The sequence below is a fragment of the Aethina tumida genome, chromosome 3, assembly GCF_024364675.1.
Source record: "Aethina tumida isolate Nest 87 chromosome 3, icAetTumi1.1, whole genome shotgun sequence".
Lineage (NCBI taxonomy): Eukaryota > Metazoa > Arthropoda > Insecta > Coleoptera > Nitidulidae > Aethina > Aethina tumida.
In genome coordinates, this window is record NC_065437.1 from 23,714,352 (window position 1) to 23,735,774 (window position 21,423).

General features: G+C 28.5%; 3 protein-coding genes across 3 annotated transcripts; 1 reads left to right on the top strand and 2 right to left on the bottom strand.

Annotated features, from left to right (window-relative positions):
- Window positions 1-153: 153 nt before the first annotated feature.
- On the bottom strand, window positions 154-3,033 carry LOC109608624 (transcription factor ces-2). The gene is made up of 4 exons (XM_020025130.1): window positions 2,916-3,033; window positions 607-804; window positions 369-553; window positions 154-309 (listed from the first exon to the last, which is right to left on the bottom strand). Exons 1-4 carry the CDS (start codon window positions 3,031-3,033, stop codon window positions 154-156), a joined length of 657 nt encoding a protein of 218 aa, XP_019880689.1.
- A 6,521-nt stretch (window positions 3,034-9,554) lies between these two features.
- On the bottom strand, window positions 9,555-15,069 carry LOC109608647 (uncharacterized). Its single transcript, XM_020025155.2, has 10 exons — window positions 15,015-15,069; window positions 14,663-14,884; window positions 12,216-12,299; window positions 11,271-11,560; window positions 10,824-11,133; window positions 10,586-10,764; window positions 10,387-10,523; window positions 10,222-10,334; window positions 9,922-10,167; window positions 9,555-9,865 (listed from the first exon to the last, which is right to left on the bottom strand). Exons 3-10 carry the CDS (start codon window positions 12,271-12,273, stop codon window positions 9,654-9,656), a joined length of 1,545 nt encoding a protein of 514 aa, XP_019880714.2. The 5' UTR covers window positions 12,274-12,299; window positions 14,663-14,884; window positions 15,015-15,069; the 3' UTR covers window positions 9,555-9,653.
- A 1,107-nt stretch (window positions 15,070-16,176) lies between these two features.
- LOC109608633 (transferrin) lies at window positions 16,177-21,405 on the top strand. The gene is made up of 9 exons (XM_020025140.2): window positions 16,177-16,621; window positions 18,879-18,987; window positions 19,041-19,168; window positions 19,235-19,368; window positions 19,421-19,565; window positions 19,621-19,909; window positions 19,995-20,393; window positions 20,448-20,836; window positions 20,891-21,405. Exons 1-9 carry the CDS (start codon window positions 16,546-16,548, stop codon window positions 21,319-21,321), a joined length of 2,100 nt encoding a protein of 699 aa, XP_019880699.2. The 5' UTR covers window positions 16,177-16,545; the 3' UTR covers window positions 21,322-21,405.
- The last annotated feature ends 18 nt before the right edge of the window (window positions 21,406-21,423 follow it).

Consider the following 21,423-nt stretch of genomic DNA (forward strand, 5'->3'; position numbering starts at 1 on the left):
CTGTATTATTTATTTAATTATTTCGATGAAGTAATTTTTAATAAATTACAATAAAAATGTATATACAAATATTTTATACACATCTATATACAAAGATCATTAAACGTATACATACATAACAAATATATTAAATAAAAGGTTGCGCCTCATAATTTAAGTTATGCATATTTGATTTTCTCTGGATGCCAACTCTAAAGCCTTCTTTTGCAGTAACATCTGCCGTAATGAAGACGCTTCTTCTCTCAGCGTTAAAACTTGTGCCCGCAAAATTGCGTTTTCGTGTTCTAGAATCGTTGCTTTTAAAGCAACCTAAAAGAAATTACGTTATATAAATATTTACAATATTTAAATTAATTCAATGTATTTACTTGATCTTCTCTAATTTTTCGCGCATCTCTAGATTTTTTGGCTGCCTGGTTATTTCTTCTTCTCCGTTCATAATATTTATCATCCTTCTGTTCGTCTGGGATTGGTTTTTTCTCGCCACGTTGCCTTCGGAAATTTGCATTATATAATACAGAACTGGATGATGATGAATTAGTACTGGGAGAATCTGCAAGTATTCAATTAGTTTTTTTTTTTAATAATTTCCTTTAATTTGCTTACTTAATTCATCGCTTTGAAAGACGTGGAAGTGAGGTGGGTAATTGAACAAAGGTGAGCTGAGAAAGGGTTTAGAAGGTAAGTTCATGTATGTTTTATCTGTTTCTGAACAGGGAAATATTGTTGGATCTTCCACCAAAGGAGACTGTAATGCTAGATCAGAAGTGGAATTTTGACTTCTGAGTGGTTTTAGATGAACATCTGTAATAAAAAGATATTAATGTTGTAATAACTTCAGTTTTAATTAATTAAAGAAGTAATTATAGAGATAATTATAAACAAAAAAGAAAATAAACTATACATACAGTTAGTTATGATTCCAATATTAGAATTAAAAAATAATATATTGCTTTCTTAAAAATTATATTAATTTAATATTATTTTTTTTATTTCTCAATTCACTGAATGTTTAAATTTCAAAGAAATCAGAATATTGTATTAAAATTTTCAGTGAAAAATATATATATTTTTATATTTTTCATAATTTTATTATGTTATATTTTACTAATTTATCAAAATGAGTAATGATAATTATAAGACATGTTTAAAATAGAAAATGTTATACATTTATAATTAAATAATTAATTAATTTGTGTAAACCAAATATGAAATTTTTCATTGGTAAAAAAATAAGTTTTATTAAATTCGCTCTAAAATGCTATGTATAATAATTTTTAATATATATGAAAAATGAAACGTTATATTGTTTTCAATAAAATTATAGTTTGTGTTAAAGGATCAACGTCATCTTGATTTTAAATGAAAATTGACCAACGTCTAGTTTAATTTTGCATAGTTACTATAATCAATATTAAATAAATTTAAAAAATGGCGAATGCGCATATGTACGGCTTCATATCAACAATAAATTATTTATATTAATTAGCAGTTAATAATAAGATAGAATAGATGTTATTTAGTTTTTTATCACAAACTAATAATTAATATCACAAATATTTATTAATAATGAAAAATGGTACAAATTAATGTGAATAATAATAGTTGATTATTTGGATAATTTAAAATAATAATTAAATAATTACATTCTAAGAAAGACATTTAATTATTTAAAAATAGCACATTCAAATATTTTTTATTATTTATTTTTTAATTTAGTTAAATGCTTCTTTTTTTAATTTAAAATATAATTTTAATTTATTGTTAATTTAAATTTAATTTATGTTTCATTTTAAAACTTACTTTTCTGTAAAAACATTTATGAGTACTTTAATAACAGAAATACAAAAGTGTGTAATATATTGTGAGATAAATCTTAAGTTTAATCAGTAAAATATATTGTATTAAAATACAAAGTAATTTTGAGAAACAAACATGCAAGTTTATATTTAATAAATACAATAATCTGTTTTGAAAGTTACTTTTTAGAAATGAACATGCAAATTTGCCACAATCATATCGTGATAATTTTTCTCTGATTTTACACATGCCAGGGTGGTTTTATCTGACCACAATAATTTAGTAACCTAAACAATAATACAATTTTGAGAAACATGAAATCGATCATGGCAACATACAAATCACGCCATTTCTAACCAAATTCAATTTAAAAATTCAATTTACCAGTAGTTTCTTCAGATTGAATAAATTATTTTATGCTTTACACGCTTTAATTTAAGTTCACCCCTAAAAGAAAACTATAGAAGAGCTTTTTGCAGATTATTTATTATATTGTGTATAGTTTATGGTATTCTTTTCTCAAAATTTTATAATTGTCATAAAAAATATCTGTGTAATTTTAGTTCTCTAATCTGATATATGTTTTATCTACGGTAAATAAATTACTAAAGTAATGATTCAAATAAACATTCTAAATTTTATATTTTTATTAACGACTAGCTCTTCCATAGGTTTCTAAATAATATAACTTTTTATTTTTAGATGGTTATGGATAAATCCTAAAAAGATATTCATCTTATTTCAGCTTCAGTTAATTGCAAATATTTAATAAAAATTAAATAGTAATCTTTAAATATATGCTTAGTTATTTCATTAATTAATTAATTGTATATCTAATGATTGATTTTAGCCATTATGATACAAGGATGTGGATATTATTAATATTTCATGAAATTTCACAACAAAATGTCACCTTTAGACTCGAAAATTAAATATTCGGGAAATTTAAGACAAAAATTCATATGTTAAAATTGATTTTTTCAGAATTTAAAGAAGTCAAAGTTTAGCTAAGGTTTTTTTAATAAGATTTAATAAACATATATGGGCTTAATGTGTAAAAGATTTAATTGCATGAGTCAAATACATTAGTGCATAAACTAAAACTCGCAACAAACCTGGAGCTGGGGCCGCCAACAGATTATAGTTCCTCAATAAGTTATAGGCCGAAAACGCGGAAACGGGTAACAGGGGATTCCCTGCGACGCCGAAACCGTAATGCGTTTGGCCATTCATCCTTCAAACCAATATCACATTATCCAAACCCGACAAACTAATCCTCGACATGTCGTCTGAACAAACACTAACAACGGGCATAGACCAAAGAATCAACGGGGTTCGCATGTAACAATTCAATCGGCGCATTATTTTATTCCATAATCGGACGTTGCTAGGAATTTATTATGACACTGGAGGCGTCGACGTCCACCGACGTCCCGCCCCTAAAGACCTGCGCGTCGATTAATTGGGGTCGATTGGCCGGAACGTTGTTTTCCATTGTCGCCTGTCTTTGTGGAGGAATATGGGATTGGGGGAGGCCTAATTGTTGGAGTAGCTATCGAGATTTTCAACAATCCCTAGTTGTTATTCGGATTATTTCATATTTCATTTGTAGTGGGTTATAAAGTTACACAGATTTTGAACGGATTATTACACTGACTTTTTTATATTATATATGTTTATATTCTAGGGTACATTTTATTATTTTTATTGCCATAAATTATTAAAAATAAAAATAATGTTCTCTTATCCAATTCAATCCTTCAATCCTTAAATACAAATTAAATTCAAATAATGATTGTTTGTGTGTGAAATAATTTTTCTATAATTAAATATTTATTTTTTTAGAATTTATAAACTCAAAAATTTTAAATTAATATATCAATATCCTTCAGTGGCGTGTTCAGTTTCTGAAAGTACTTAAATTTGGAAGAAATTGTTCTTTCTATTTTCTCATTGATTTCATGATTTTTAATACATTATACATGTTAAGATAATAGAGTAGTCAATGATCAGCTAAAAAATCTACTGAATGGCCAATCTCGTCCTAAGGTATCTATGCCATATCCATTTCACATTGGAGGTCCATATAGCTTTCTGGTGTCACAAACGTGTTCAGCTGATGATAAATCTTTAGATCAAGCCTTTCATGATAATCAGTTTACTTAATAACGTTGATTTCGAAATTTTGATTTCGAAGGAACCTAGGAATTGGAGCTTTACAATTTTCTGGACGTATCGATGTCAGTCAAATTACTTCTAATGCAAATTTCGATGTACAGACCACAAAATATTGCATATCCCAAAGCTGTTATTCTTACACCACTCCAATCTTTGACGACAGATGTTATGTTAAAGGAAGTACAAAGGACAGGTAAGAAAAAAAAACCGAAATCTACAGTAAACACTTGGAATGAGCCTTCCTTTGACTTAGAAATTGGACTTATGGAATACCTCGCACATCATGTTCGAATTTCTTCAGGCTACGCACTCCAAAAATTCCAGATGGATCTTTGACTTGGTTCATCTGACTGACAATTTCCATGGACATAGATCCTCATTCTTTTATGTCCATTATTCGCACAAATAGATAACTGATAAAATATTTTAAACACAACAAAAATTATAATTTCTGTATTACATACATAGGTACTCAAAAATGAGATTTTGTGAATATTAAACAATTGCGTTCTATTTTATATGATATTGAATATCTAACCTAAATAGGCATCACCTGACTATCGTTTTTCCTTATTTAACATATTAAAAGTGTTATTTATAAAATTCCATTATATTTTATGGCACAGAAAATAGAATATACAGTGATCATTTCAAAATTTCATGATGTTAAATTTTAAATGTTAGCTTTTACAGAAATATTAAATATAAAGAAGAACTAAACAAAATATAAATGTATTAAATACTTTTAATAAAAACTTTTCTAGTATTTTTGTGTAAGTTAAAATATTTTTGTTTTTTATTTTTATTTTTAATGTTAAATATAAAATTAAATAAAACTATTTCGTTTAAAAAAAAATAGTTAAATAGGCACTTTTTTAATTTGAGGTGCTAAAGCAGTGTCCAGTAATGGAGCAACATTATTTAATTTTTTTATATTTTTGAATAACTCACACGCATTTCCGATAATTATTTATTCATGAACCGTTTTATTTTTCTATCCGCCATATAACATTATTTATGTGGATAATATTCCAAGTCATTAAACCGAATCATACATTACCGATATTTTATATAGCCATTTTATTTATTCATAACTGAAAGTATGCTTTTTGTTAATTATGATAAATTCTCGTGTAGTGGAGGTAATTAGAGTGAAAAAATGTACAAAAGGTTCATTACAGCAGTTAATAGCTTTGCCATAATCTATTTATGAATAAAATATTAGAAGCTGTAAATTTCTTTTCTGTAAAACCTTTTTTAACGACTCTAATGATAATACAAAATGGTGTTATAGATTAAAATTTATTATTTACTTTTTTACTTCTGTCTGCTCAAACGGGTTATCATTTTCAAATTCTTTACCTACAATTCTTGTTTTTTTCAATAAAAATTTTTAATGTCAGGCACTATTTGTTCTTTTACATTCCAAAGTAATTTGCTGCAAGAACTAAGTGACATCACCGACGGTTCAGCACGTGTCGAATCACACGGATTGAGGGGGGCCATAGGTTACCGGAAATAATAATTGCCCCCGTGCGATAACACACCCCGAGGATCACGGCATACATAAATTGCACCTGTTTGATCCATCACAAATTTTCTATCAATATCGCAAAATTGTATCTATACGTATGCCTAATATTAATCACTGAATTTGAACAAAAAACAATAAATTAAATTATTTTGTTCTAATTCTAATATTGACTGAATAAATTAATGTTCATAATTGAAACCTGATTACCAGCGAATATACATGAACAAAGCAAATATTTATTGATGTGTTAGGTCATTACAATATTGTATTTGCGTTCCTGTAAGATGGTATCATATTCAAACATAATTTTCGATTATTTACAAATAATATGTATAATAATTCAAACAAATTACAAAATGATTTTTATCCTTTAAATATACAAAATGAAATTAAAAATCAATATCAATTGATAATTATAGTAGAACATACAGTAAAGGTCATTATTATAGCAACTTTTTAAATTATTAATATATATCATATATATTAAAATATTAATATATATTATATTTTTGCCATAACTTTAAAAGTGATTTTTAATTATTAAAACGTGTTATTTTAATTTTTAATATTAACACTTTGTAGAATATTATTTTTGTTTTATAATTTTGGCGCATCTTAGTGCCATAGATTTTACAATTTTCATTCAAGCTTATTAAATTTTTATGTCCAATTTAGTTAAAATATATGGAAGCAAATTATTATTTAATGTGTCAGTACATAAAGTTTCCGTCAGAAAAATTTAAACATTAAGTATAACCAACTTTTTGTGTAGTCTTGTCCCTGTAAGATATTTAACATAAGCAGCAATTTTTTATAAATTAAATTTAGACCTCATTAAAAATTGCTAACCCCCACTTCAATCAATTATTAAATAATTATAATAAGCAAAAGACCCCTAGTAAATAATCGACTTAAATCCACAGAGAGCAACAAAATACCATTAAGTAAAAAATTGCTATAATTTTGTCCATTGAAAAATTTTATAGAATAAAATTAGATTGATATAAAAAACACAAATATGACAGAAAACACAATATTTCATATTTTTTATATATTTATGGCATCTACTGTATATATGAAATGGGAACTGAGCAAAATTATTGCGGATGTATATATAATAACTAATATTTAATACACAAATAATATACTCAAAATTAACATCATAAGTTCGAAATTAATAATTGATTGATCTTTAAATTGAAGGTGTTATTTTATGATAATATTTTAGGTTCCAAGAATCGTAAACTCAGTTCATTAAATATTTAAACCACTTTAAAACACCGATCCCTATAATTTAAACCCCAGTTTCGGTAATAACACTTATTAGAAAAATCAGAATTTAATTGAAATGAAAGATACTAGATTTTTATTTTCTCAAAGTATGATTAGGTCAAATGATCAAAGGAAAACAATATAAAAACTGTAATATCTATTTATTGTGTAAAGTAAATAAGACAGAAATTAGGTCCTATTGTTAAGATTTGTTTTAAAGGAAAACGATCGAACATAGTCATTATAAGCAACGATATATAACTATCGCAATTGCAATAATAACTGGTCAGTTAATCGGATCTATCATTAAATAACTCTTTCATATGTTCCAACCACTATAACAATTCAGTTCTTTGAAGTAATTGATGTAAGTAAAATTATGATATATTATTTATCGACCAGTATATCAATTACTCCATTTAACCAAAGGCAAACGATAAAAGGAATTTTTAATTGAAAAAATGTCATGTTATAAGTGGCTCATGTACCGTAATTAATTCGGCAATATTTAAAATTCATATAGGACGCGCCTCTATTATTACGAATCACATTTTCCATTCGTATTTCTTTCGTGGGAACAGTACATAATGGGTTATTTCAGTTTGAAAGTCATATTTTCCTGTTTAATATTAAAACGAAATACTCCAATAGTAACTGTGAAGGAAAATGAATATTTTTCGGGCACGAATTCAGATTTTATTATTTTTATATTTATTATGTCAGAAGTTTTCAGGTTTGAAAATTAAATTAATATTTTCAATGCATATTAACAGTTTAAAATATTATGTTTATATATTCAGTACCAGAAATTTATTTTTATTAATTTTAAATCCCGATTATGTTTTATTTCATATTTGATCCTATTATTCTACTTTAAAAGAGATTAATGATAATGATGATAATTAATGTTAATTTTTAAATAAGTAAAAATTAATTCATAATTCGAATAAATTGATATTTCAGTCGATTCAATCAAATTAAATTAAGAAAATAAATAAACAAATTACAAAAATTTCACTTATTTTTTGGTTTTAATTAACTAACTAAAATAATTTAAAAAATATTTATTCTAAATATATTTTTTGGATCAGTGTTAACATTGGGTTCTTTTTATTCATATAAAATATTAATGAAGCAATGCATCATTATAACTGTTTCATTAAGGTTTGCAAAAATAACAAATCATAAATAATTTCGGAATGAGTGTTTCGTGTCATGGCCCGATGCCGTTTGTAATTTAACGCCGCTATGTAATGTATAAAGTTGGGTAAAGTTGTGTAAAGATCGCAAAGCTCTAGTTCATTATCTTTACTTCCAGGTGATATTACAGTCTTGCGCCTGAAATTGTGAGAATGATCAGGTGTGTGTGCCCTAACTTTGTTATGGAAACTAAATTACCACTAAAATAGTCATTATTATTAGGGTCATTAGGTATGACCTGGCGATCTTTTGCAGGACTGTATTTGAATATTTAATTATGCTATTATCGTTTGTTTTTTTACATCATCCCTAATGACAATATTTTGTAATGTTTAAAAGCAAAGTTGACGTACTTTAGCATTTTTCTCTGTCGTATTAACGATCGCGTTATATTTATTATTTAGGCTATTTGAAAATGGCCGAATTGTTAGTAATTTATCAATAATTTATTTTTAATGTTGGAATAAATATTTATGCAATTTGAAACGTGAATTTTCTCATTAGTATATAATATGTATTTTTTATTGCCATGCTTTAATTTATATTATCATTATCGAGCAATGCATTTACATCTGGTACTTAATAGTCATTTTACTAATAAAGGCTTTCTTCAAATCAATAAACTGTAATAAACTAAATATTAATACAAAATTAAAGAGGACCCACTTTTTTTTTACTTTTGAACGTGAACTTATATTCAAATTCAAATATAACTATAATGAATAATCAAATTTTCTAAATTCTTTCATCAAGTTTTATGTGTTATAATACCCATGTTGACAATGAATTATTTCCTAAAGAATCTTCTGACTAATAAATAAATTATATAAAAGTAACTGCATGGTAAAATATCGTAATATTTAGTATTCCGTGTGGCATATACATTGTTACAAATCTAACATTAAAACAATGAAGCGAAATATTTTTATGTGGTGTTAAATGTGAAGTCAGAAGCCGTGAGAGAATATCGAGCCGAAACATGTGTCCAGGGCGACACGTAAGGCTATTGCGTTGCGCTCACTTATTATAAAATCAGTCACCCTAACCTGCCAACGATCAAACGATTCCGATCATCCAGATAGACAGGCAATTTATTATTATTTCATGTATAAATATCACATTTAACCACAACGAACACACACAAACGTCAATGGAAAATTGAACAATAACCAAAAACTAGCACATCACCTTCATTCTTTCTTTATTTCTCTTTGTCGAGGACTTTTAACTTTTTAATATTAAACTAGTATTTAATAATTTTTTTCCAATTGGACCATACCCAGATAAAAAGGATTATTCATCCAATGGTATCTAGCCACTTTTACTTCACAACAAATAATTTCAATATCCCCAAATTTACATTTCAAATCGATAGTTAATTTCAATACAAGTCTTAACATTCAAAATTGGGATAAAAATGAATAAAACGAAAAACACAAATTTGCCAATTTTCCTTTCTACTTAATTAAGATTTCTTATTTTAAATTAATTTTAGATAAAAAACGTGTAGTTATCTATTGGAATAGTTTGAAAATAGTAACCTTAGAATTGTTTTATCAATAACAATTAATGATAACAACTTCTAAAATAATTTATTTAATAAAATATACTATAAATTATATGTATCATATCACAATAAAACTGAGATAAAACATAAGTAATTATAATTCTAACTCTCATAAGTTGATTTAATAGCTTCTGTAGGATTTTTGTATTCGACCTTGTCAGATACCTCACTTTTTTCTGAGAGTAGTGTCTTATGTAAAATCAAATGAGCAATGCTGCAAATCACTCCGAAAATACTAAAGATTTGCCACACATGTTTGTGTTCAGTGACATATTTGAACATTAGCCCACCTATGAAACTTCCTATGGCATATCCTAAAAATGACCATAAAATAAATTTGTTAAAGAAAATTAAAATCATTTCGACTTACCAACGCCATCATCCATACCGGCTGCGATACCTTGCATAGTGGCGGATGCCCCAGGTGGTGCCAATTCGTTGGCATACGCAACGATTGTAGTATACGTTAAAGCATACGTGGGTCCTTGAAAAAAGAATTCGATTGGTAATATCCACCATGGATTCGGAGCAACTGATATTAACCCTAATCGAAGGGCGTAGTTGATGAAGCACATGCTGAAACAGTGAACGTGTCCGAACCTCTCCAAAATTTTTCCTGAAAAATTTCAAGGGTTATTGAATTATTTCAATTATTCAATTGATGTGTTACCTGAGATTGTAAAAAATATTATTTCTCCGCCCAGAGTTTCCGCCGCTACGATGAGTCCTTCCAATAGTTTTATGTTTGTGGTGTTCGTAGCTATTGCTAAGTCTTCAAGGTACCTAAATTTATAATTATGTTAGACACAGCCAATAATAAATATTATTTACGTACCAAAACAAATAATATATTATTAAACTGTCCAAAATTCCTGCACACACTGCGAAAACTAGAAAGGTAACGACTTCTTTGTGTCTGAAAAGCTTGGCAAATTCTTTTATGATGTTATCTGGAGCTTCTATAACTGGAAGCTAAAAGTTGACGACAAACAATTACAAAAGTTTCTATAATTATCATCTATCCAGTTCTTTACCTTTAATTTAAAACAAACTAGAACGTCAAACAATGTGAATATGGACATTATAATAAAAGCTGGAGTGTATGTTATTGTGGTCCCAGACACCATATCAACCACATAACCAGACATTAAAGCTGTTAATCCAAAACCAATTGTACCCCAAACTCTTTGCTGACCGTAATCGTCTTCATCGCCTAATATAATAAAAATATAAATTGGCATATTTTGTGTTAATAAAATATAAATGTTATACCTATTACATCACAGCAAATGGCATCACTAATAGAATTTGTAACGTTAAACCCAACTGATCCTATGGCACAAAGTAATACAAACATCCAAAACGACCAAGTCCTAGAAAGACATCCAACGTTTAATTCTGTCTTCTCTGTACATTGTAAATCCCATGTGGAGTTCGAGTACTGTGTCAGATTGAGGTTGTTGATACAGAAGCTCTGATTTTGATTGTCCATTAATAAAACTTCTAGATTTGCTTCGAAAGAGTTCGAAGTACACTGCATGAGTACCGTGCCATTATGACATTCAGTCAAGGCCTGTAAATCCTAAAAAATCAAACCTCCTATGTTTTTATCAACTCATATTCATTTTATTGAAGTAACACACAAATAATGAATTATAAAAATTAAGTGACATGATCCTAGAACAGTTACGAATATGATTACCAGTTATATTTACTGACAGTTTCTTTGCAAGTGCTCCAATCTTCGACGGTGACATTTTCCAGGCTAAATCTCTGTAATTTTCTCTCGGGTATGAAGCCCAGTAGTGCAAAGGAAACAGTCGATACAATGATAAGCATGATGAATATAATTTTTCTAAAGTCTCGATACACATCGACGATCATGCCGAATAAAGGCTTCGACAGAAGGTACATAAAAGGCATTACACCCATTATGGATCCCATAACTGCGCTTGATATTCCCAATTCTTTGCCGAGAACTGGGAATTGTGGTAATATTGGACCCATAGCTGAAAAAAAAAATATTGAAGAATATATTATTGTCAAGCACATGTTAGTTAATCAATATATTAAGTAAATGTAAAATGATTTTAAATCTATTTACAATTTGGCTTTTAAATACAATTATTTTTTATTTTTATGTACTTTATTATGCAATATTTGCATGTGATTTAACAATGATAACATTTTAATACAAATTAAATATTTAAACAACGTTTCATCTTCAATAAAAGTACCTATGTATGCATCTAATCACTGTTTTTTCTTGAATTCATAGTTAAAGTGATTTCTCTGCTGCTTAATTCAATTTTATCAACTAATATCTATATATTGCACAAGATATTTTTATTTATTTAATAGGTAAACAACAAATATCTAAAAATGTATTAGTCATAAACATAATATGTTTGATTGATGGCCAAAACAGTAATATTAATTTAGATTTAATAAAAGTAGATTTCCAAAATTTTAATTCTTTAATCATGAATTTACTTATTAAAATCGAATGTATTATAGATGTAAATAAATATTAAGTAATTAAAATTTTGTAAATCTAATATAAAGTATATTCATATTGCAAAATAATTATATAATTATTATTTTTCAATACGATATTAAATTAAGACAAAAAATAGTAAATTAGTTATTTTCGAAAATACTTACAGCACATGAAGAAAAAAAAATGTGCCTTAATAGGCAACAGTCTCCTTTTAATCCTCATTTTTCCAACACTTTTACTCTTTAGCACTAAAACAGACAATAAACGATCATACTTCTCAGCAAAATATTTTTGTGATATATCAGAAGATAAACCTTATTGCAAGTGTACATTTATAATTTTTATCTTGTTTCAGATAAGCTATAATCGTCTATACTAAAACTATATGATACTAATGTGATTATAATGGAGGATACTTAAATAGTAATATTTTTGACAATAGAAATGGTTCTAGTTAAGAACGTCTAATTAAATAATTGTTAAATATTTGTGCGAGAATTTGGGCTGCTTCAAAGTTTATGATTATTGCAGATAATAATGAAACAATGTAACGTTTCCGACAGACTAAAAGGTTATCAGTATTGATCCATGTTTAATCTTGTTTTTAATTAATTTTTTTAATATGAAAATGATATTACGATTACTACATATTAAAATTAGATGTTATGTGTGCAAAATTGAAGATGAAGTCAAATAAAATATCGTCGACTTTAATTTTATTTGTAAATGTGGTAGCCATATTGTTTATCCACTAAAAAATAATTTATATAACTATAACATACATAACATAGATGAAAAAAGTAATTTACGTTTCTGGTTATATGTTTATTATGCTATTATGTTTTCTTACGTCATATTTTATCTATTTTTTTGGGAGTTCAAATGATAAATTCAATTGTTATAAATTAATTTTGTGAGTTCTCAACAGAAAATGCATGTTTGAAGATATTGTAAATAATGCGATTTAAAAAAGGTAATAAATGGTAGATGAACAACGTTCATCAACAACGTTTGTCCTGAAATCTGAAATTAAGCAATATCATTTTCAAAATCCTCATATATATGGGAATAGTCCTCAAACTGCGATAAATCTCTTAAAAAGAGACCATGCAATTTCGTCAAAAAATTGAACAATCATTATCAATTGAATTGTCTCCTTGAACATAACGCAAGAGAACCTTTTATTGTCGTATTGTTACATGTGACGAAAATATGTAGATTATGACGAATCTAAAGTATTCATCCAAGAAAGTTTTTGATAACAGTATATATTCTCAATATGTTACAAAAGGCGTTCTGCTTCTTCATGCCAACGGAAGACCATATGCAATATTAGAAACTCAGAGAAAATTTCAATATGTTAAATGGGAAGCTTTACTCTAAACACTATATAGTCCAGAAGTTCCACCATGTGACTAATATTTATTTTGCTCAACGTTCAACATTTTATGTAATAAACGGTTTAATAGAGAGGTGAAAATGAGATTGATCTTCAGTTCCAAGAAACTAAAAAATATTTTATAGTGGCTTAAATTTTCTAGTAGTGATAACATTATAATACAAATTAAATATGTATTTAAACGCTTTGCTCTTCAATAAAAGTGTTTATGTCTGAATATTAGAAAGACGAGCTTGTCCATTGAATATGTTATAAAAGGCATTCTACTTCTTCATGACATACAATATTAGAAATTCAGAAGTTTCAAAATGTTAAATGGCAAGTTCTACCTCACCCACCATATACTCTAGATATTCTTCAATATTATTATTATTTATTTTTCTCAATGTTCAATATTTTATTTAATGAACAGTTTAATGAGGAAGTTAATATGAGGTTGATCTTCTTCAGTTCCAAGAAATTAAGAAATATTTTATTGTGGCTTAAATTTGCTTGAAGAATTTTGTCAAAGGATTATTAAATTATAATCAAGTTAAATAAAGGTGTGTTATATTAAATTTAAATATAAACGTAAATTACTCTTTCCAGTAATGTAATGTGGATTACATTTAATGTAAAACAATTAACAAACTATTAAATAAAAACTATTAAATAAATACAGAATGAGTATATAACTCATGAAAAGAGAGATTATAAACTATAGAACACTTAAAATCAGAAAATAATTAAAAAATAAAAACAAAAAAAATTTTACAATTTTGATGTCAACAGTATATATTTAATAACATGTTACAAGTCGAGACAAATTAATTTTAATATATTCAAATTATTTATAAACCGGTATTTTAATATATTCTTCAGAATTTGTATGACGAAATAGGCAACCACTTTTACAGATGTAATACTCAGCGTTGCCATTTCAATCGAATCCATATTTATTTATAGAACTTTATTTAATGTTTGCCAGCAATTCAACAATTATTCTAATTAATATATTAAATAATTTTCAACCTCAATATAATAATATAGAAAATCACATTGATATGGAAATAAATTCATTGAAGTATTGTTAGGACACACTATTATATTTATACATTTCTTATAAAAATGTTTTGGTTTATTCGTTTCGATAAAAATAGACGTAGATGATCTTTTGAAAGCTTCGACAACGCTGCACCCGTTATAAAATTACTTAAAATAGTGCATACTTACATAAACACAGACCACTTAAGTCACTTTGCCCGCGACCACGGAACAATTCATTTGCAAAACATATGTGAAAGATGCGTCCGCATATTAAAATATAAATATCCTGTTTATTAATAAAGACATTATTGTTTCACACTGTCCGTAACGTGATTGTTCTAAAATTAGCTTCGGACGAAAAGATACGCCATATTAAGACCTACGTTTTAAATTATCACTCCCAATTCACTAAAAATAACGCGAATTGTATTTAACCCACTTCGTATTTAATTTGCATAAAGCGACGTTCGGCATACAAAACAATTAATTGGTCGACCGTCGCTAACGACAAACTTGACAAACAAAATTGATAAGAAACCTGGTTTAAGGGCTGGGTGTATTTGGATCCAACTGGAAGTGGTTAGTCAGGTCAGATTCTTTATCTTCGGAGGATCCCGGCCGACCGTTCAGGGTATAGGGTTCGATTTCACTTCTGGTGTGTACACACGTTTTCTACTATTAAATGAGTAGATGAACAAAGCTTTTTACGATGTTGACAAGACACGACCTTAACTTAAATGGATCGGCAATTAAAATATTAATTCTAACAAGTAGTTCCGCTCTTGTTGTCTTAGAAAATTGGATGAATTACTAAAAAATGTTCAATTTATTAGTATATAGGTTTAATAATTCAATAACATGTACAACTTGTGTACAAACGTATCGCAGATGTTTAAAAATAAAATAATTAATAATGTTTACATTAAATCTACTGATATTACTTTATGAATCAGTAGTAAACACTAAGTTAACTAACAAGCAAATTGTTGTTTGTTGATATTCAAGTCAAAATCAAATTTAGCCTATTGATGTTCGGTGCCCGAATTAAGGAAGTACCAAATATTTTTTATTTATTAAAAAAAACAGAATATTAACTGTTACATTATTCCATTCGGTGCTTAGTCGATTCTCCCTTGCTCTGTTTAACAGTTTCCACCCTCCTTGGCATATTAAAAATTTGTATATAAATTCTTGATCCATAATTCGGCAATCTTCTCCAAGAACTCCACTAAATTTTGAGGATGGTGGTTTTGAATCTAAATTTGTGAAGACGATTTCACACGTGTTCAATTGGATTGATAGTGATATAATTTGTATCTAGGCGGTGATGGTTGGCCTAAGCCTCGTAGATAGATTTGCAGTAATTCTATAAAATCTAGAGATAAGGCATGTGCAATTTTGTCCAGGAGAAGTAATCAGAAAATGGTCCTGTTGGTCGTAACTAGTCGACCACCATCATTTCCTATATTGATATTACCAGCTTGTTGATAACAATTTCTACGGCACTAAACAACAGATAAATTAAGAATGAATCGATTAAAATGTGTTGAAATCCACAAAATGGGTTTTTTGGGAATAAAATGTGACAAGAAATGGAATGTTGTTTATTTTTATATCCATTAAATATATAAAAAGTAAAATAAATTTAAAATACTGGCCGTGTGCAGTAAATATTTTTAAGTCTATTTAATGCAGGAGATTCAAATTATCTACTTCCAAAGACGCACAGCATATTAAGTTTCCTCATAATAAGGAATATTTCTCCATTAATACAAAATTCTCAGACCAAACTTCTTGGGAAAATCTACTAAACCAGTATCCATGTGGAACTGTAATTGTTTTCGAAAAGAAGCCATCCGTTTCAGCAGAACCTCGCACGGAGGGAATTCCACGATCTCGACACCCAGGGAAGTCCGCGCGGTGTCCTTCTGGGGTCAAGAACGCAACCAGACAACAATATGCCAAGAGGCAACTCGCTTTCGTTTCGATAATGACATGTATGTTGATCAAATGTTCGCAATCTCCGAACGACCAGTGTTGTACTGACCACTGTAGTGAGAACTGATGCCATGTTTGATCCGAACCGGCCCGTCACATGTTTCATCGCGGCACTCGCTTGTTTATCTTTTGTTTGTGGCGAAAAGAGTGAGTAATATCCGCCCCCTTTTTTTTGTAAATTGCTGATAAAAAATATTAATTAATTGCATTTATTGCTTCCTTGTTAATTGATTCTAAGCAAAATTCGATGTTTAGTATAATGGGTGTTCCTAGATTCCTTCCATTGCACTTGTTTATACTGATCCTCTTGGTTCGGAACCTTAATTATTATATGTATAGTATTTTTAAGAAATAAAACAGGTTTGATGTACATACATATTTATGTAAACGTTTGTTTTCAAGATCTTTAATTTTTTTATTTTAAATTCATTATTTTCTAATATTTTAACGCTTTCTTACTAGTTAACTGTTTCTTAATGTATTTTTAATAAACAATTAGGGACTTAATGATAATTAGTTTTAACTAACTATTTTAGGAATATTTAAAAATCGTTAGATCAGGATACTGAAGTTTTATAACACATACGTTAGTTTAAAATTAAATTAAAAATATTTTTTGTTCTTTTATTTATTTTTTTGTTTCAATATTGGATTTCCATATGAATATATTTTTTATATTAATCAATTCTTAAATTAATTAATTACTCTTTATGAAATTTATTCTCATCATTCTCAAATTTTGAATGAACAATTCAAATGAGATTGTCTCTATAAGGTCATTTACATCAAAACAGGATCGACTATGTACACATTAATTACAATTACTTTATCCTCAGGATCTAGCCTTGGATAATCAGTTGACGCGGAATCATTTATCTAAAAAATAAGGAAACGATTTTTATATGGACAGAAATAAACGATGCAGCTTTTATTAAAACAATCTACAGTCTATTTTTTATCTGTTATTGGAAGATTTGGTTGTTAACCTTGTTCAATGAATATAAAATATTTTAATTTATGTTAATAGCTTAGCACATTTTGTGAGAAAATTAATTATAATTATTTATTTAATACTCTTCAGATAATAAAACAATGTATAATTTATAATTTATTCGTATATTAAAATGTAAATGTGAAATTAAAATGTTAAACTTATAAGATTCTTTTGTATATAACAAAGAAAAATGCATCTTATTAAAATTGTTCCATTTTCGTAAACATGTATAAGACATATGACGGAGTATACAAAGGCAGCCTCTTATTTGCAGATTTTATTATTTATTGAAGGTCGTCAAACTGCCTTTTTAATTTAATTTTTTAAGTAACCAGTCTTGGTTAAAATAAAACCAGACATATCAGATTCACATATCTTGTATGTTACTAGTTTTTCATTCCGTTTATGAATTTACAACAAATTATTCAGGTCATTAAAGGAGGTTCTATTAAATTGACTTGCTAGTCATCCTATGTTGAAATTTATTTATTATTCAAGTATATTTTCTAATGCTGTTGGCGTATGTTCTGGGTTATTTCGTAATGGTTATTACAACAAATAATGATATAAATTGGCAGGGATTTTATAATAAATATTCAATATCATAAATAATTGTTTGTCATTCTGGTTAGTTATAGAAGTAACTACTGTTTTTTACTTGAATAATTGGTTTTGGGAATCACATTATTAAATTGACTGTTAAAGTATTTACATTTATTGTGTCTGTACTTCAGAATGTTTGGGAAGACCATGATTTCTCGCCTTTCACTGTTTCCTCGAACCCAAAACACGTAAATGGCTCAATATTATGAAGAAATTATAAAACCACGTGCATTCAAAAGAAACAAACATATTAAAAACTAATCACATAATTATCATGCAGATTTATGGAATATGTCAATAAAATTGTAGCAATTAGCAAAGATTATTCTGTAATACGAGCTACTTTACGTTAGATTTATTCACCTTGGGAAATTTTAATTACTTAGTTGATTCACTGGATTTTAATTAGATGCCAGTGTAAATTGTCATGCTTATATAATATTTTTGTTTATCAAAATAAGATTTATTCATGGATTCTGTAAATATTAGTGACAACATAACCACTTAGACTGCATAATTCACTGTTGATTTCTTGTTTTTGTCATTATAAAAATCTTTGACATGTTTATAGAAGTAAATTTTTGCGATTTTTACAAACCACATAATTTTTTTTCTTTATTTCTTTTTTTTTAACAATATGATAACTGTTAACTTGAATCTAGAAAAATATTTATTAAAAATAGAAATCATAATTTTAATTTCTGGTCTCTATATTTTTTAACAATGAAAATATTTTCTCTCAATAAAAAATTAGAAAATTTAAAAAAATTCCAGTGATTCTAATGTCTGTGTAATATTTATTTTTAGTGCGAGTTTGTGTGGTCGATGGAAAAGGAGGTTTCAAGGTGTCAGCACATTACTGTCCTGTACTAGACCAACCAGACAGTAATGTACAATGTGTTATGGGTGTGGACCGGTAAATTTTGTTTTATGATTAAGCACCAAGAATATTAGTTGTTGTTTTTATAGTTTGGATTGTTTAAGAAGATTATCCAAAGGGACTGCAGATTTCACAATATTGACTCCAGAGGATCTTGTGACTGCTCACACCTCTGAAATTGAAGTCCTACTCACAAATGAATTACGGTATACAGATGGTATAAGCAAAATAATAATAGAAAGAGAAATGTGTACTTAAAAATATATATATATATTGATTACAGATAAATACGAATATGAAGTTGTAGCGGTAGTAGACAAAAGTTCAGGTATTAGAAGCCGACATGATCTCAAAGAGAAAAAATATTGTCATCCGGGTTATGGATATGAGACTGATTGGTCGAGGATTATAGCTAACGTAATACTTGCTAATTTACAAATAGTAATTTATTAATTATTCATATTTTTAGTTTTTCGAAGCATCAGTCGTACCTCAAATGTGCAATCCCAAGTTAACCATAAACGAAAACAGGGTCAGAGCTTCTTCACAATTTTTCAAGTCAGCATGCAAAGCGGGACCTTGGGTGAACGATTTCCATGCTGACGAAGAACTAAGTAAATTAAATATATGCAGATATTAAAGATATAAAATTAATATATTAAATTTTAGAAAGGAAATATCCAAATTTGTGCGCTTTATGCGACAGTCCGAGGTGTACAATGAACGATAAATATTGGGGAAGGCGAGGACCACTATTCTGTTTGACCGATGGAGCTGGACAAATAACCTGGTCCAGATGGGACGATGTTCAAATTCATTTCGGTCTTACACCTGGTAGTACCGAAGCTTCCCCGGATAATTATTCTCTTCTGTGCCCTGACGACACAATGATTCCATTAAACACAACAAATCCATGCGTTTGGGTCGTCAAGCCCTGGCCTGTAGTCGCCACCAAAAGGTACTGCAAATGTTCATAGTTTATCGATTATCAACGGGTAATTAATTTAGACTATAATACAGTATACTAAAATTAATTATTTTAGGTCGTCTGCACAAACAGTGCAAAATATAGTATCAAATTTAACCACAGATGATGCCAAACAATATGCTCTACTGAATCTCATATCTGCTTCATCCCTGATTGTCGAAAAGCTGCAACCCATCGAACCCATTGAAACTTATCTAAGTAAAGCTACAGGTTTTTTGAGTGCCAATAGCTTTTCTGGATGTCACCCCCCAAGGACTATTAAAATTTGCACGACTTCAATCGCGGAGAATGCCAAATGTGCATGGCTGAGAGAAACTGCAGCAGTTTATGGAATAGAACCGGATTTGGATTGTATAAAGGCTGATAATACTACACATTGTATGATGGCTATGAACACTGACAATGCCGCCGATGTCGTTATGGTTCCACCAGATCTCACCACTCTTGCTAGAAGGTAAAAGATATAGATTCAAAATAGTGCACCGCTTTAAAAATTGTTATCTTCCAGAGAGTATAACTTAAAACCATTGTTCTATGAAACTGTATTAGACAATGAAAAATATATCACAATTGCTGTAATACGTCACAACGCTCCAATGAAAAAATTGGAAGATCTTCGCGGTAAAAAAGCTTGCTTCCCCGTACACGACGGAGTAGCTTGGACCACTGTTAAACATCTACTTCACGCAAGTGATCTTTTGGATTGTCCTTTAGAAAAAGGAATGATGAACTTTTTTGGACCTAGTTGCGTTCCTGGAATAAACAAAAATTCCAGCTTAACTGAGATCTGTAAAGGCCATTACGAAGATGGAGAACGAGCAGCTTTTGAATGTTTAGCTGGTGGGGAGGGAGAAGTCGCTTTTCTTTCAAAGAATTCTTTCCAAAAGTTTATTAAAGGTAGTACTCTTAATTAATACATTAAAGCTTTGATTTAATATTCATTTCATTTAGATAATACCCATGGATACAAATTAGAAGACTTTACAATGATTTGTGAAGATCCGATGGAGCCGTGTCACTTGAGCTGGTCTCCCGTGGGTTACGGAATGATCCGAGCAAATAGTTCGGAAATGTGGATGAGAGATACTGTCAACGTCTTTCTTCAACTGGATATGATGTTCGGACGAAGTTATAAATCTCTTACCACGCCATTTACGATGTACGGAAAATACGACAACAAATCTAATTTGTTGTTTAAGGATGTCACACAAAGATTGAGAGATGTTCCTGTTGCCAAAAACATCGACAGTATGCCCTTCGAATACGAGAGTGTTTTAAGTATGGATAAGCCGTGTGTAGTGTCGTCTCAGCCAGCGATTTTATCTCCTACTAGTCTCTTTTTATTTATTAACATCGTTATACTTTTAGTATTTACCCATTAATTAGGTAATTAATCGCACGTCTTTCGTACTGAAGTTTGTTGTTTTCTGTGATATGTTTATATAATATAAAATAAAAAATGTGTATCTAAATTGTTTAATTTA

What these genes read in the sequence shown, in the direction of transcription:
- LOC109608624 (XM_020025130.1), bottom strand. Translation starts at nt 3,033, where the DNA reads ATGAATGGCCAAACGCATTACGGTTTCGGCGTCGCAGGGAATCCCCTG. An exon ending in GTTGGCGGCCCCAGCTCCAG is followed by an intron (nt 805 to 2,915) that starts GTTTGTTGCGAG and finishes TTTTTATTACAG; the next exon opens with ATGTTCATCTAAAACCACTC. An exon ending in GAAAAATTAGAGAAGATCAA is followed by an intron (nt 310 to 368) that starts GTAAATACATTG and finishes AATTTCTTTTAG; the next exon opens with GTTGCTTTAAAAGCAACGAT.
- LOC109608647 (XM_020025155.2), bottom strand. Translation starts at nt 12,273, where the DNA reads ATGAGGATTAAAAGGAGACTGTTGCCTATTAAGGCACATTTTTTTTTC. An exon ending in GGAGCACTTGCAAAGAAACT is followed by an intron (nt 11,134 to 11,270) that starts GTCAGTAAATAT and finishes TTGATTTTTTAG; the next exon opens with GATTTACAGGCCTTGACTGA. An exon ending in CATTTGCTGTGATGTAATAG is followed by an intron (nt 10,765 to 10,823) that starts GTATAACATTTA and finishes TTATTATATTAG; the next exon opens with GCGATGAAGACGATTACGGT.
- LOC109608633 (XM_020025140.2), top strand. Translation starts at nt 16,546, where the DNA reads ATGTTTGATCCGAACCGGCCCGTCACATGTTTCATCGCGGCACTCGCT. An exon ending in CCTGTAGTCGCCACCAAAAG is followed by an intron (nt 19,910 to 19,994) that starts GTACTGCAAATG and finishes TAATTATTTTAG; the next exon opens with GTCGTCTGCACAAACAGTGC. An exon ending in CTCACCACTCTTGCTAGAAG is followed by an intron (nt 20,394 to 20,447) that starts GTAAAAGATATA and finishes GTTATCTTCCAG; the next exon opens with AGAGTATAACTTAAAACCAT.